The sequence below is a fragment of the Cuculus canorus genome, chromosome 4, assembly GCF_017976375.1.
Source record: "Cuculus canorus isolate bCucCan1 chromosome 4, bCucCan1.pri, whole genome shotgun sequence".
NCBI classification, from domain to species: Eukaryota; Metazoa; Chordata; class Aves; order Cuculiformes; family Cuculidae; genus Cuculus; species Cuculus canorus.
In genome coordinates, this window is record NC_071404.1 from 29,947,983 (window position 1) to 29,964,942 (window position 16,960).

The following is a 16,960-nucleotide window of genomic DNA, read 5'->3' on the forward strand; positions in this document are numbered from 1 at the left end:
TATCTCATCATGCAAAGCCCAATTCCAGCAGAATTATAAAAATTCCTTCTTAAATTGATTTCAAATCTGGTCCCATAACAGACTCAACAAACTGTATAGCCATTAAGGGACTCCACATTATACAATATTGATTTCTCTAATATCCATATAATTATACTGAGATGTGAATTGCTAATAAAACTTAATAATCCCCCTGAAAAATTGGGGACATTAGCCTAAAAGCAGGCTTGAAATGCCTGAAGCCATTGTTTTGATAGCATTACTAAGCCATACGTTAATAATTGTATCAGTTTATCTGCCTGGTCCCTGCTGTTTTAGTACTTAACTAAACTATAATGTTAAATAGTTGTTGCCATTTCAAGAAGTTTATCAGACAATATAAGGATGTCTTTGGGATTGTAATTTAAAACTACACATAAGTGCACCTAAAAAGTTCCACTTGTGAAGTTATCTCTTACGGGCCCCATTTATGGATATTACCCAGAGTTTAAAGAGAGTTTTTATACCCCTGACTTAACTCAGTAAGTAACTGATAAGATAGGCCATGCTTTCACTCTGTTCTGCCAGTTCACGGTGGTAAATGGTGCCCCTGTTTGTGCTGTGTTTAGGCCATACAGCCTCTGCTTTCTTCATCTTATCCCTCCGCACAGCCAGCCAGGAGCCAGCTCAAGCAGCCTGGGAACAGGGTGATGCGGCACGCACAGGAGACAAACACAGCCCAACCTTTGAAAACATTTCACCGATCAAAAATAGCAACGCTTAGAAGATACTCACAAAGTTGGATCTTGACATTGACTGATGTTTGACAATGCTGCGGTACATTTATCACGTGAAACAGTTGACATAACACCATCCTCTGCTGGGTGTCCCACAGCCTCCTTCCTCCTGACGGAAACTGGGTATCGTGCAGAGACCTGCTTGGGAATCATGCCAAGCACATGTCACCTTCCCACCAAGGGGCCCTATTCACAGCTTTTGGGAGATGCAAACAGATTTTACTAACAACTAGGAACATTCTGTCTCAAAAGGGAATGACTGAGGGGATAGTAGTCCATCAAATCCTAAATGACATGGAGAAGATGACTAGGGAATGCTTGGTTGGTGTACTGGAAAATACCTGGATCCGTCAAGTGAAAATTTGCATGCAAGAAATCCTTGCTGCAGGATGTCTCAGATGCTAAGGATTTTACATAGGTTCAAGAACAAGTGGAAAACCCTTCAAAGGACATGAAACATAAAACATGATGAACAGACTAATAAACAGAGCACACTGCAAGTCTGCAAGTGAAACTGTAGAAAATTTGGTGGATAAAGCAGCCCTATTTCTCCATGAAATACGCACTGCAAAGCAGCCTCCAGATGACTGGCAGTAAGCAATGCTGGTTTTCCAGTCCTACAGTGCAAACTGATTGTGTCTGACAAGAAAAATCTCTTTGCTCTTCCTTGGTTCCTGATGCTAAAGTACAATTCTCCAGTATAAGGCCTTACTAATATTTGAAAAGGACATACACAATTACCAGAATTTTCTTTCTGCCTTTTGCTCCTCTGCTCTGTTCCGTGCCTATGCAGCACTGCTGAGTTTAGGCGGAGTGTCAGTCCCAATCCAAATACCTCTGCTGCCCACCAGTTCCCATCAGCTGTGAGGTTAAACAGGGTCCACAGAGCTGGGGTCTGATACACCTGGAACTAGTGGTGGAAAACAAACTCAACCAAGCTTGGGAAGAGACTGTAGGAATGACACTCTGAAACCAAAGAAATGTAACATCACAGACAATGTTTGCCACCATGGTGCGTGATTCAGGTGTAACCATGGGTCTGTGCAGGCCACCTAGAAGTGCAAGAAACTTCAGTAACCAAATGCGATTTGCATCCCTGTGGTTATTTCTAGGTGTGGAAGCACTACAGTTGAAGGTGTGGCACATATAGAGCTTCATCCAGCAACCAGATTTCTGCTAGCAAGCAGCGTGGGCTTTGCTGTGGGCCCCACTATTGATGGGTAACACCGTGACAAGCAGAAGCCCAGGCTCTGAATTCTCACTGGTGCTGCTGCTTAGCCTGGCAGGATGAAAGCTAACTTATGTCTATCTACAGTGTGACACAATCATGCTTCTGACTGTAGCATGAAAACAGATCAAGAGAAATAGAACTAAAAGTAGTGACATTTCCACTCGCTTTTGTGAAACCATTGCTAGAGTAATCATGCCACTTAGCATGAGAGAGCAGTACAGAACTCAGAAAAACAGTGCTGTGGGATACTGAACAGCTTCATCTCCCACTGGAAAAAAGAATTGAATTTCAGTTCATATATTCCACCTTTTAAAAAACTTTTTCTAAGACTCAGGAAGGCACATTGCACTGCCATTTTTTCTGGGCAATAAAGTCTGTGTTGGATGCCAGAGCTGGACCTGGAAACTGAACTCATTTATTGCTCCCTCAAACTCACAGAGAAGCCATCATTCACCATAACATGTCATCCTAACAAGCTGCAAGGCAAAGATACTTCATTCAAACCAACTGGTGGCAGTCAGTGAATAACACCTAGGTAACCAGGACACCCTTCATCATGAACCTGATATGTCTAACAGCTATTTAAATCTGTGTAGGGATTAGGCTTTACATTGTGTAGTTTTATGGCAACAAAACCTGAGCTTCCTAAGATTGCACTGACCAGTCCCTTATCTCTGATGCAGAGATGTTTATCAGCACCATACGTTACAAGCTCCTGCTATGTTTCCCAATGACCTTCTGGGACTTAATCAGCCCGAATGTCAGGGGCTGAGGAACTGAGGACATATATTATGACACAGAATCCAATGCTCAGCCAGGCAGAATGAAAATCCAGGGCTAAAGTCCAAAGAAAAGGTCTTTGTTGGTTAACGTCTGTCCCTAATAAATTTGTCAATTAGGAAGAACAAAAGTTAACTTTGTTTTCCTTGCCCTTGCTGTTGCTTTGTGAGGTCCCATACTGCGAGGTAACACAGGGTGTGTACTCAAGTACCAGTGATGAGGGGAAACCTCAGATGATTCATAGTTTGGGAATGTTTCACATAAAAATAGCAAATTCCAGCTTTATAACGGGAGGCTATGCATGCTACCCAACTATGTTTTCCAGCCTTAAAACCATCAAAAAAGAAGCAAATAGCATTTTTGTTCACAATTTCAATATTTCTGTGATAGTAGTCTTTTTTCATTCAAACGCTGCTTTTAGTATTAACAAACGCTTGGCCACTGAAGTCTGCAGGCACGGTGCTTGGGGATGATCACAGAAGACGACACAGAGGATCATCATAACACTTTCACTTGAATGTTTTTACGCTTATGTGGAACACACTTGCTCGTGATTGGAGAAGCATTAATAAGAAACCTTGGGCAAGGACTAGATTTCCCAAGACATTTCCATGCAATGAATTGGATACAGTTTGCATTATCTTTTGCAGGGACCTAGCTATCATGCTTGAATGCTCCTGCCTTCTTCAGGTGGTTTATCTTTACATTGATAACAGCTGACATGAGCCATCTTCAAGCCCCAAAACCGCCTATTTCAGGCATGACTCTCCTTGATTCCCTACATCCAAACCCATCAGCAGTTCCGGTTCATTCTGGCAGTTCTTCTGAACAGGAACTGTTAACCCCTTCACTGCTTCTCTCAGCTCCTACCCAGCTGCTCACAGTGATATGTTTGGATCCCTAATCTCACCAGTGTCCCTTCTCTACGCAGCTCAAATCCAGGCTGGAACCTCCCATGCATTTCACAAATAAGGATGCTGATTCAAATACTGACATTTAAGTGTGCGGTTGCAGAGTGGAGATAAAGCTGGGACTGGTTTGCAAGGCATTTGCAAATCTATACACTGTATGTCTGTCATTTCATTGAAAATATCCTTTTTGGAATTCAAAACATCTACCAAGATTCGTGTGGCCTGACTGGGGTTTAGCTGAACTTCTTGTATTCAGAACACAACAAGAAGTCCAGGTGTTTTAAAGGATGTAATGGCAATGGTCTAAGAAAAGAATCATGTTACTGAGTGCCAAACATATGCATTTATAGAAACTTTGCTTGCTCCTGAAACTGAATATATGTAATTTTTTTTTTTTAAGAAACTAATTTCCTTTCCGAAAGCAGGTGTGTGCTAGTTCCCACGTTGTCCAGGCACGTTTAAAATTATTTGGACTCATGAGAGTGTTTCACTAACTGACAAGGACTATAAATCAGAAAACTCATTAGCTGAAATTGCACTATGATGGATATTTTAGAGTTACTGCAAAGAAACAGGGAAGCATCTGACTACGTGTATGTGGTACATACTGTGTGCTACACCAGGCTGGAGAGGAAACAAAACTACAAAGTTCGGATGTCTAGATTGAACATCCCAAACCTTGGGGAGCTCCAGGCCTATGGCAGATGGACGTCAATGACAGATCTCTTCCACCTCTATGCCAAGACTCTCCAACATATGGCTCAACCAGGTAACCATCAGGCTTCTGTCAGTGTCAGTTTCATTAAAGATATTGAAAAATACTGTGGAGGGGAGATTGTAAAGAATGTAGCATTTGCTGTTAAGCATACTCTACTGGCTATGCTCTTGCCCAGGAAGCAAGATTAATGTCTCAACATTTTTCTACCTGACCTCCCAGCTTCTGCTTTTCTGGCTGTAAAATGCCAGATCAGATTCAGAGAGAGGAATGGAGAAACATCTGAAGCTTGACATCCCACAACCTTGTAGATGGGGCATGCACATAGCACATAGAAGGTGTTGGTTCCATATTCAGCCTGAGAGGAGTTTAGCAGTGAGATCTACCAATTCTTAGATACATGTTCTAACTTTGCAACAGCCTACAAAAGTCTCATTTCAAACTACTATAAAGAGAAGATTAATTCAAAACTGCAGTTTGTGGTTTAATTTGCCTTGCACTCTTTTTAGCGTAAGCTGTTATGATTCGTTGAGTCCTGATACCCCAATGGTGGCCAGCCTTGCACTGTGAATGAAGGTACACATAGTGCAATAGAGAAAGTAAAAAAGGGGACAGAGTGAAAAGATGGGAGCTTTAAGTATAGATTTAAAATAAAGGAAGATGTTGCTACACAAAAGCAGGGACAACACCTCAGTTAAGAAGTGAGATGGAAGAAACACAAATGTGAAACGATGAATAAGGCTTTAACAGAAAGTGCTACTCTTCAGGCAAAAGCTGCAATACAATTAGACAAACCATGACCTAACTGAACATAATAAACTCTTTCCGAGGAGGTTTGGTTTGTATGAGCAGTCTGTTCCTCTGACCATTTCTCTAAAGGCATTTATTCCCAACTGATAAAAATCACTGAAGTTTCTTTAGTATAGGTACCCACAGAAGTGTTCACAGGCCTGTACAATGGTATAGATGACTAGATTCATTAAATGTCACTTGAAATAAGTAGCATTTGATAAATTTCCCTGCCCATAGAAAGCATATAAGAAAACACACGCAAGAAAGCAAACAGATACATGTAGTCCCCACCTCTAAATTTCCAGTCCCTTCTAATAAAATTAAATGTTCTCTTAAAAATTTTCTGACCCCTGTAATGATACAGAACACTGATACAAAATGTGACTAGTACAATACCTATTATATAATATATATATTTTAATATATTACATTTATTTCTACATAAAGGGGCTATAAATACTGTATATGCCTTATATTCATGTTTCCCAGCATTTGACATTATAGTAGGTACAAACAAACAAAAAATTATAAAAATACAAAAAAGAACTCAGTAGAAATAGTCTTACATGTTAAAATCTTGTAGCCTGCATTTTGTCTATCAATAGAGCTCTGGGACTACAAGAGCGCAGGTAAAAAGTTGTCCAACAATTAGGCACAATCTCACCACACAGAGAAGATCGGAGCTGCCATGAAACCAGTCACGGATTTACACAAACGAAGATCTCTGCCATTTCAAGCACTTTGAATTTGCAAAGTGGAAGGGTCAGACCTACATCTGAGGGAGGGGGGATGAGATGAGAAGGTCGGGCTCCCTGTGGTCCTAAGGTAGATTACATTGCCTTTTCTACCTGTTGTAGAGGCTGCTCCAGTGGTGATTCAGGGGGAGAGGGTATTTTCTGCAGCCATTTCAGGCTACTCAGAAGCAGGTTGGCACCTGGTACGGGTCAAGGGTGCTGGGGAAGATGGGGGGGCAGAACCATCCCAGAAGTGAGGCACGGCACCGGCACTCGTGTCCCATCAATTGGGTCGGTGCTCTATCCTCCAAACCAGCCGCACTGTGCAACTCTTGCAAGCAAATGCAGCTCATGAGGTCTGGGATAGCAACTTTTTTCCTCTGCCAAGGACAGACACCATTGCCCCCATCTATATTTAGCTTGGCCTATGTTTAGTCTCAGGCAGTTGGCGAGTGCCAGAACCTTGAGCTGGAGGTTCCTTTTTTTGTTTGTGGAGGTGCAAGCAAGGGATAACTCTGAGAAACAAGAGCCAGCGCTGTGCTGTTTCCTTCCTGGAGTCCATCCGCAACGGGAAAAATAACAACAAAAAAAAAAAAAAAAAAAATGCAAGGCTGTGCTGTTATTTCGTACAACAAATGTCGTGCCGCTGCCTGCATCAGGCAGGTGCTCAGCATGTCACCACGGTCTCAAAGGCCACCACACTGCCTCTGCCATTGGATCGGTACAGCACGCACAGACCGCAGCTGGAACTTTGCAACGTAAACCACAAGCGCCTCTCGAGGAAAGCGCCCCGCATCCTGGCACAGTGCAGTTTTGCTGCCAGATGCTTCTGCATCCTCTTCAGGGAAAATTAAGGTCTATTCTTAGTCTCACGACACCACCTTTCTAAACACCAAACCTGAGCAATACCAGCCCAGGCAAGGAAGGCACATCCCAGGGGGACAGAGAGTTGCTGGCTTCATCCTAGAGTGGTGGAGAGGCAAGTGGCACAGCTCCATCATAGGTGAGCCCATGTGTGCAGCAGAGCAGGGGTGAAGCCTCCCGGGCACACAAGAGTTCTGTTTCTTCGCTGGAGTAGACAGTGGTATCCATGTCATCTGAGTGGTACCCAGACTGGTACCCACTTGTCTGGTTGGAGGCTTCAGACATGACGGACTCATTACTCTTGCTGGGCACCAGCGTGCTGTGAAAAACAAGTAGAAACAGGACTGAGAGAGCTGTGGAGACTGTCTCCCGTAGGGCAGGTGGGCAATTCCTGTTGGTAGCTGCTTTCCATCACAACAACCAAACAAAACTGTGCACTTAACAAAACTGGCTTCAAGTCTTTTTAAACGTGTTTGATTATAAAGAGACACCTTTTTATATGGCCTAACTTCACTAGCACATGAAAAAGTTATTTAGTTATATGACCACACAAGATTAGATTGTGACGGTGGATAAAATGGAGAAAAAATTTTGAGGTTTCATACATTTCAGCCATGGTGCAATCATAACTGCAGAACACCTTTGTTTGCACTGAAGTTGTCCTGGAAAAAATAATCTCTGAGAAGCTCTCAGAAAGCATACGTGAGGTTTCAGCTCCATCAACACCACTGTGCTTCCTGTGAACTGCACAATGAAACCCCTGTACAATGCTCTGAAAATACACCCAGGTACATCCTGAAAACTCAAAAGTCAGCTTCAGACAAAAAAAGAAGCAAAAAGGGAAAAAAGGAGCTCTTTGTCGCTGCAGACAGGCCCTTACAAACACACTCAATTGTGTGCACTGGCTTAGTTCCTTCAAGGGGTGGTTGATGCTTTCGCAGCTGATAAATACAAGTCCTTTCTGTGGTGCTGGTGGATACTTCCAACAGCTGCATTACCTCTTCTCTCCTAGCAGCAAATGCAGATGACCAGGCATACAGTGTACAATTTTGGCTTACGTTTTGAAAAACACAGTAAGAAAAGATTTTATCTTCTAAAAATTTACAAACCAATGAGTTCCCTGACTTACTGCAAGCAAAAGGTTCTATTAAATACCATGGGTAGCCTGAGCCTTACCTAAAGGGTATTTTCACTTGTTTATCACTCTCCTCCAATGCCTTCAGCTCTTCAGATGCAAGAACCATCCCACTGTCTGTCTGGTTTTCCTGCAAAGGTATTAGAAATGTATTCAATGGAAAGGGATGAAAAAAAACCCCAAAACATATCAACAGAAGGAAAAGAGAGAAAAACAACTGACGAACTCACCTCCTGAACAACTTTTACAGTGGTTACCAATGGTACATCTTCAAATGTTTTCACACTCACAGGGCGGCTTTTTCTTTTGCTACCTTCTCGGTACTGACTGAAAAGAAAAGAAACAACAAAAAAAGTTTTGTGTCCACTATCCACAACTTGGCTGCAAACAGCACCATGATATCAGGATTCTTTTATCTCTCTACAGAGAAGTTAATCCTTTTGTCAAAACATATTATGCAAACCTCCAAAACATCCATTTATTGAAAAGGATGAACCACCTAGAAAGCGGCATGTTTCTGACCTTCTGCTCCTGACAACCTTGATCCCTGAGCAAATTCTAAGAAACAGCTTTGAGAAAACAGCTCCTTTCCTCAGTTACACTGGAGGGCTTAACTTCCTGCAAGCTTTGCTAAGAAGTATTATAAACAGAGCACAGACATGTGTCTCTTCCTTTGGACTGCACTTGTGAGACCTCTGGCTGGACGTAGGACAACAACAGCAGACTGCCACCCTTAAACGATGGGGATCAGGACAGGGAGTGCTACATGTCTCTTGAAGGCTGTTCTCCAAAAGAAGCCCTCTGGTCAAGGATCCTCCCTCTTCTGAGATTGCTGCAAGCAACTCAGGGTTCCCAGCATGTAAGTGGCTGTACCACTATTTGTCAATCATGGATACCACAATAGCCTACTAGAAGCAAGCAGCAGACAAAATCCAGTGACAATGCTAGTTAGGTTGCATACCTCTTAGCTATCAATTCATGACCTCTTTACCAACATTCCACTCTAGGAGGTGAAGTGCCAGGGAGGCTACTTAATGACAGATCTATTACCACTGATATTTAGAGACCTGCAATACATGAGTGCGGGCACAACTGAATTGGACAGGTAAAACTTTGTATTTGTTCTGGTTGTTAAAAACTATATATCAAATGTTTCTTTGAATGAAAATAACAAATCTAGGAAAAGTAGCAAAAAAATAAATAAATCCCTAGCATTCACAGAGGTGAGAATCTAATTTTCACCTGCAAAACCTCTACAGATTCATGTTATCCCTATAGAGGAGGTTAAATATGAACCATGCAGCTGAAGTCTCTTCCTTTCATTTTCCCTGCCCCCAGCATGAACAAAATCCGTTCAGAGGCCCCAATAGGATGTCCACCATATAAAATACCTAATTCCTGCTGTGTTGTCATAATGGAATTTAGGATCACAGACTTCCTCTTCCTCCCTACAGGAAACAGGTGAAGTTGGGAGAGAGAGACCTGAATCCTCCTCCACATTCAGTGATACTGACAAAGGAAGGACAACGTAGTCTTTACCATCCTGTAGAATGCAGTGAAGAAATAAAAAAAATTAAATGAGGCTACAGAGACATACAGGCATAAACAGCTACACATACATACATGGAAAATGCAGCAGTCCAACAGAACTACTTGGTTGTTTTATTAACCTACAAGCACTATAATACCCTCATAGGAGCAGCTTAATTGAAAGAAGGAAACACACTAAGAGCCATTGCCAAAGAGTTTTCAATTAAAACATTGAGATTTTTATATGACGATGTAACATAACATGTAAACTGAACTTTTCTTGATGTCTTTGAGATAAAAAAAATCAATTTTAGTAATGTTTGAATTGCAATAACACAAAGAACATGACCCTGAAAGAAAAAAAATACCTAAAACTGAAAGTGACATTGAGTTGGACTATAGCGTATGAACCATAAAGCCTAAATTAAGTGTAAGAAGTAAATGGAAAAAAATGAAATGGAGATAGTAAAAAAGGAAGGTTTCTCGCAATACCTTGGTATCTAACTCAATATGAATAAAAACAACAACATTTAAAAAAAATATTCCACTTGTTTATATTTCTGCTTTAAAGTATAAAAAGTATAAATTAACTATGCATCCTTTGTTACTGCATACCTCTTCATAGCCCAGTAAGCAATAACCTTCTAGATTCCCCTTTTCTCTAATTTTTTTAAAAAAATTTGGACTACAATACGAAACATGTATAATTACCTATCAGTTATCAGACAGTAAATTATATTTGTCACAGTACACTATAGTTCATGACAAGAGAGCCTAAATCAATAGCAACCCAACCATATTAGGTTACGGGCAAATATATATAAAGTATGTTCCGAACATGCAAGAAACCACTTTTTTTACTGTGAGGGTGACCAATCACTGGCACAGGTTGCTCAAGGAGGCTGTGGAGTTGCCATCCTTGGACACATTAAAAAAACATCTGGACATGGTCCTGGACAACTGGGTCCAGGTGCTTGAACAGGGGTTGGATCAATGCCCTCCAGAGGTGCCTTCCAGCCTTAGCCAGTCTGTGGCTCTGTGACACACAAGAGTCAGGCTGCTCTGTAGGAAAGCAGACAAATTCTATCCTTCCTGAATTCTGGTATGCACAGAAGACACTGTGATTGGAAAGGACAGGTAATTGTCATCACTACCAATAGGCTGGAAAGGGCTACCTAGTCTAATAGAACAACGTGAGGCAAAATCCAGCCTCGTTCATCCTGAGTGCTCACATCTATTGCCCTGGCCTTGTCCACATTTATGATGTGCGAAGAAGGAGCCACAATATGAAGAACCCAGGAGGGAGGGAAGCCCATATACCCCAGCTGGAAGCAATAGGCTCTCTTAATATAATGCCTGTGCGTTGGATAAGTCTTAATACATGCATGCACATGGAACAGCTAACAGGTAGTGAAACATCTGTATCCTCGTCTTACAGAAGAGTCAACAAAAACCCTGCATCCCACATGTGCAAAGATATCTATCTTTGGCATGGTAAGATCAACAGGAGCTACCTGACAAAATGCCTCTGCAGTCTGCAGAGAGAAATAGGCAGAAGAGCAGGAATTGAGCCTGTGCCAACATCTCCCCAGCAAGACAGCTAAGTAACAACAGTGGTGGTGTAAGGGGAAGCCCTTGCTGGCAGGACAAGTTGGCTTTTGGTTACCACACCAGATCTCTGCAATCTTTTCCCTCCCAAGTCATTCTTTGCGAGTTGCCTTGATTGCCAATCAGTAACAGGAGCAGTGAAAGCTCAGGCTCCCTCATGGCTCCACGAGACAGTACCCATCTGTGGGATTCTGTGGTGGCTGGCAGGACAGGCAGGGTTCAACCAGTAGTTTTAGCTAAGAGAGAACGCATTTCATGTACCTGACGGACATTGGCTTGCAATAAATTTCCCAGGTGCTCTACCAGCTCTGAAAAAGTTGGTCTCTGCTTAGGATCTCCATGCCAGCAATCCAGCATTGTTTGGTACCTACAAGGACAAAGCCCATTAAAATATCAGCATAAGGAAAACAGCACCTATTGCTTCCTCAAGCACCTGCTGTTATTGCAAGGTAAAAGTGGGCAGCTGGAAGAATAATTTCTTACATTTCTGGTGTTGTATAGTCGGGAGCTCTCATTCTTGTTCCTTCTTTCAGTCTTCTGCAAAATTCCTCATCAATTTTCACTCCAGGGTATGGCGAAGCACCTAATACGAGAGCAACGGTAATTTTAGTGCATTAGACTCCTAAATTCTGGGATTAATTTTCAAACAAATAATTTGCTATGATCTGAGTTAATAAGGTAATTCAGTATATTTGGCTGTGCAAATAATTTATATATATATGATGGCAACAGCAACTGATTGAGTAAATAAGGCACATAATCACATGCTGAAATTGTATGAAGAAGCATTTCAAGTCCATGTTCCTATGTCTGCATTTTTAAGGAAATTTGAGTATTTTATTTTGATGCAGAAAATGAACAGGAAATTTTCAAGAAGTAAAAAAAAAAAATTCTAAAGAGGATCCAAGAACACTGTGAATCTTTTCCTCAGATTTTGTTGTTTAACATTTAAAATGGTTCAGTAAAGTAAAGTGACTCACCTAATGAAAATATTTCCCACAGCAGAACTCCAAAGGACCACACATCACTCTGAATAGTATATACTCTATCAAAAATGGTTTCTGGTGCCATCCATTTTAGGGGTAGTCTGGCCTGAAAGCATTTCCGTAAACAAAAAAGGTATCACAGTTTAGCAAAACACTGAGTTTCAACAAACCCATTTAAGGTGAAAAAAAAGGAATCCTGACCGTATTAATTCTATCTCAAACAGAGAATCTGAAACTTACATCTCCTTTCCTGACGTAATCTGGGTCCTTGTAGATGTCTCGAGCCAAGCCAAAATCACAGATTTTGACCACGTTATTGTCTGACAAGAGGATATTACGAGCAGCCAGGTCCCTGTGGATGCACTGCAAAGAGAAGTAAACAACTTCATATGCTGCCTGTCATCATAGTCCTGTCCACGGGGCTGATTGGTTTTGCATATGTGCTCTCTTGCCCTCAAAGGCCAGATAATTCTTAAAACCTTTCAAGAAAAAGAAACCTCAGCATCAACAGTTACTGATTTTAAATGTTTTTTTGATGGTCACAACTGATTTGGCTTAGGAAGACTTGTGTTCCCAAGTCCAAACATACATCTGTTTATCCACTATGCAGAGAGGCCTTTGAAGCTAGTTAATTAATTATCCTCAGAAGCTGACACAAAACAGGTTCAGATCTGATTACCTTTAAATTTACTTAGGTTCACTCAAATCTGTGTACTCCACTCTCTGAAAAACATACCATGCAAAAGAACCCGATTTGATTGCAACAGAAACTAATCTTGACCACGGAGAGAAAAGTCCATGCCTTTGCCTATGCAGAATAACAGCTTAGACAACAACATAAAGATTTCAAAACTCAAGCCTCAATAGCTAGAAGTAAAAAAGCCAGGTTCTGAAAGTGGCTGCAGATTTGCTTCTAGGGTGGAGTAGAAATGAAGAACTTGGAAAGACATATTTTTACATACACGTACCAAACAGAATGTATGAAATGTAGAGAAATGCCTGCACTCTAGAGCATTGTTCTATTCTCCCTTTGTATTCCCTTTTCTCATTTCTAAGTACCTTTTGTTTTTATATAGCTTCAGGCAATTCCTCTCTCTTGCTGGCATTTACATCCTTTGAAATGTGTATTATTCTTACTTAGCATCAAACCACAGAAAAGCACTTCTAGAAGGCCAAAATGCAGTTAAGTTGCTACTCATTATCAGGGTGTCTTTAGCAAGAGATTCTCCAAGGAGCCATCCACAAAGTTTCACAGAGGAGCATTGTCTCTCCTCACACTGCCTTTCCAATCCCACTGCACAAGTTGCCGGCAGCCTCCTCAGAGCACACTCCTTTCCTCTAGTTTAGTTCTGGTTATCACAGATTTGTTCCTAATCCTTTGAATCATCCTCCTAAGTCAGTTCCCCTCCCCCAACTACTTAATCATTTTTCTATGAATCTGTGACCCACAAACCTTATACAGATCACTAACATTTGTGTCAATAAATGCATCGGCTGTTTAACTCTGTGGTATTAATGATTTGGGTGTGCCTTAGGGCAAAAAGAAAATGTTGCGGATGATTGCTAGTCCAAAGATGAAATTGTTTCCCTCTATAGACCTACAGCACTACTTCCTACAGTCAAATAAATAACATGCCACTCTTCCTGAGAAGTTCCTTACTTTGCGTGAAGCCAAGAACTCCATCCCCCTCGCCACCTGGAAGCTATAACAGATGAGGTCCTCCATGGTCAAAGGGTTCTTGCAAAGGTCTTCAGGTCCAGCTGCAAAGAATCAGAGCACAGTCAAACATGCCCTTTATCACTGATTTCACCCATAACTGCTTCTTAGGTAAAACCCCATCTTAACCTTATGCTACATTGAACTGGAAGAGTAATCTGAGCCCTTTTATGGCTGTACAATTAGCACTAACAACCTATTTCACACCAAACTACTCCTGTGTAAAATAAATTTTGAGATGATTGGTTGTACCCCAGGTGTCCTTGCTTATTTCCAAAGTACTCACCAGTGGAAATATTCGCAAAACAGTCTCAAAAGAAAAACAACCAAAACCCAGTTCACAAGTTCCTAGGACAGGAAAGGCTGCTGTGGTTTCAGCAGATGGATTTGAAAACCGATGAAATAAGCAACTTGATATTTTTGCTCAGCTCTTGTTTTCAAGAAGAAATGTACCAAGAGCTACAGCACTGTTTGCTAATATCCTCATCTCAAGGCCTGCTTTAAGTCTACACACTTCTTACAACATCCCAGCTTAGATGGTCAGTGGTTACACCAGAGAGGCCTGAAAATGACCAAAATAGTGTGGAAAGGCATAAAGTGCATGCCTGACATTACCCATTAGGATCACACTGAAACTCCCTGTTAACACACTGATATTTTTCTTTGCACGAAATGATTTTTATTAGAAGCTGAGGTACAGGTAGTTGACCTATAGCTTCCCTCCTGATCAGTCTGATCCTACTGCTTGCTGAAATCAGCAGTCTCTGAAACATGTTGGCAGCACTGAGCACTTCGTGCTGTCTCTGCCAAAGGAGAACATGGCAAATACACCAGTGAAAACACTGAAGAGGGTATGTATACCCAGGGGAGGCTTTGAACGAGCAGAGAATTTAGGTTTCCTGTTCCTGACAGACCACCTGCACAGAGGAAAGGCAAATCAAATTTTCTACTAAAAAGCAGTGAAGCAGACTGAATTTGATAATGTTTAACTTCTAGGTAAACACTAAGGAAATTCAGTTAGCATCTTGGCACAACCCTCTCTGCACTGCCTTCAGAGTTTGTGCTTCACGATTTCCCCTGAAGACACCAGGACACTGAAGAGTTGGATCTCACTAAAAATGCACCCTTTTCAGATGGGACATTAACAGGACTGAGCTGTGGGGTTTGGAGTGTTGAACTAGATGAACCATAGCTAGAGAACTTTGTTCATTCAGTAAACACTCCACACACAGCTTTGGGGGAGCTTTGGAAATTGCTCAGTTCCCCGTGCTCCTTATCAGCCCCCTGCCATGACAGCTGTTGCAGCACCAAAAGACATATCCTACCGTCCTCCTCTTCCACATCACTCAGGGACCGCTCCTCCACAAAGCCAGAGCTTGCTGAACTCTGGCTGCTCGTGATGCTGTCCAACCGTCGCTTCAGGTCTGCAGAGATGTCACCAACACAGTTGTCCTTCCCCTGCCGAAACCTGGCACTTTTGGTCTAGAAATGGGAAGGGAGGGTGAGAGAAATCAGAAGGAGAAAGCATGCCAGAAGCTTCCTCAGGAAAGGCAATGGCACTCCCCACGCTCTGTGCCATGGGCACTACTGAAGGCACGGAGGGTAGCTCGGGGCTGGCATCACTGGCTACTCGGCTCCAAGCCAGCTCTAGTTGGTGTACTAGACTGGCACAGTGACAGTACTGGCAAGCCCTAAGCCTTGGCCATGTGGGCTCACCAGCTTAAGCAGCCCCTACTGATCCACAGAGTGGCTTTAGCCTGCTGCCACATTGTCCCAGCTGTCCCCCTGCACCATTTCCAGACACTTCAGAAGAAATCCACACTGAGGAGCTGGCCTTCTCAGCCTCCTGCTGCCCACCACTTGTGAAGCACACATGGATGCTGCTGAACCCCTTTTCATACTCCCAAGCCTCTCCGTACCACTACAGCATTACCTCTTGCTGCAAAGACTATTCCGCTAAACCTCTATCCTGGCCAAAATGCTAGTGGCCTTCAAAATCTGATTTAATTCCGTCCTCTCCTAAGCTACTGAGTGCCCCTGAAGAGGATGCTTTCTCCATCCTATTTCCATTTTCTCCTGCTTTGATTTGGTGACTTTTGTCCCCTGGCAAGGCTGTTTTTTTCCGTTCCTGATTCCCATCCCAAGGCTTGTGTAAGCAAGGGTCAGCACCCTTGTGAAACTCTGCTTCGTCCTTCAAGGCCTCTCAGATATTTATTTATTCTTTTTACCTCAAAAGAGGATGCAGCGAGTTGCCTTTGCCAATATAAAATAGTAAACAATGGCTCAAAGGATAATGAAAAATAACCCCCCTGGAGAACTGACAAGCAGTTTGAAGAAGCTCTGATATAAACACAGCAGCTGCACGAGGGCTGGAGCCGAGGTCTACCAGGGCAGCAGCACACAGCCCAGGACCCTCCCTCCCACCTGTACGGAAAAAGGGTAGTGTCTGAGCATGATGCTTAGTGCTGGGTACCCACAGCCATGCAATCTGACCCTCTGACCCTCGGAGGGGATAGATCCTCCTGACCATCTCCAGAAATCAGAACCCTCATCAGAGGCAGCCAGAAATTAGTTTGAAAATGCCAGCCTCCATCCTCCATCCTCCTTTCAAAGTGGGGTGTGTAGGGAGTGCTGTGACAGAGCCTTCCTTCACAAAGGACCAGGGACATGGAAAGCTGAACATAAACTTATGAGATACATGAATTACACAAAATGATTAACAGCAAAGATGTATAGCCTGGTTCAGCAATGAGCCAAGGGGATAGTGGACAGGATGATCACGTGATAGAAGATGTCGATGAATAGTCGATGGATATGTACACTAAGCAGGGAGTGCAGTTATTTAAGGTGGTCTGGAGCTTAACTAAGAAAGGAAAAAAATTCAGGCTGATAATCAGAAAAAGCTTCCTGACGGATATGGCCAAATGTAGAATCATCTGCCAAGGGAAATAGTGGAAGCCCAGTTCCTTTGCACATTTTAAGCTAACAATAATAAAATAGCTATATTGCAGGGGCCAGGGAAAAGACCAGATGACCTCTGATGTTTTTGCCATCTCTCATTCCCATGAGAAGTACTGGATATTCAGCGTCCCCAAGGACTGCTACTTCAGTCTGCACTAGAAACAGAAACACGGTGCGTGGAAAAAAACCATCAAATCAAACATTATACTGTTAAACTTGA

The 16,960-nt window shown here is 42.4% G+C and overlaps 1 protein-coding gene across 1 annotated transcript in view; it reads right to left on the reverse strand.

The window, feature by feature from the left end:
• Positions 1-5,602: 5,602 nt before the first annotated feature.
• Positions 5,603-16,960, reverse strand: part of KDR (kinase insert domain receptor) — a 29,200-nt gene continuing 17,842 nt past the window's right edge. The window contains exons 21-30 of the mRNA XM_054065868.1: positions 15,105-15,261; positions 13,723-13,823; positions 12,303-12,425; positions 12,057-12,168; positions 11,560-11,659; positions 11,338-11,443; positions 9,330-9,481; positions 8,169-8,265; positions 7,980-8,068; positions 5,603-7,122 (exon numbers count right to left, since the gene is read on the reverse strand). Coding sequence (XP_053921843.1) covers positions 6,903-7,122; positions 7,980-8,068; positions 8,169-8,265; positions 9,330-9,481; positions 11,338-11,443; positions 11,560-11,659; positions 12,057-12,168; positions 12,303-12,425; positions 13,723-13,823; positions 15,105-15,261 — 1,257 coding nt within the window. The 3' untranslated portion in view covers positions 5,603-6,902. The remainder of the gene's footprint in view (positions 7,123-7,979; positions 8,069-8,168; positions 8,266-9,329; positions 9,482-11,337; positions 11,444-11,559; positions 11,660-12,056; positions 12,169-12,302; positions 12,426-13,722; positions 13,824-15,104; positions 15,262-16,960) is intronic.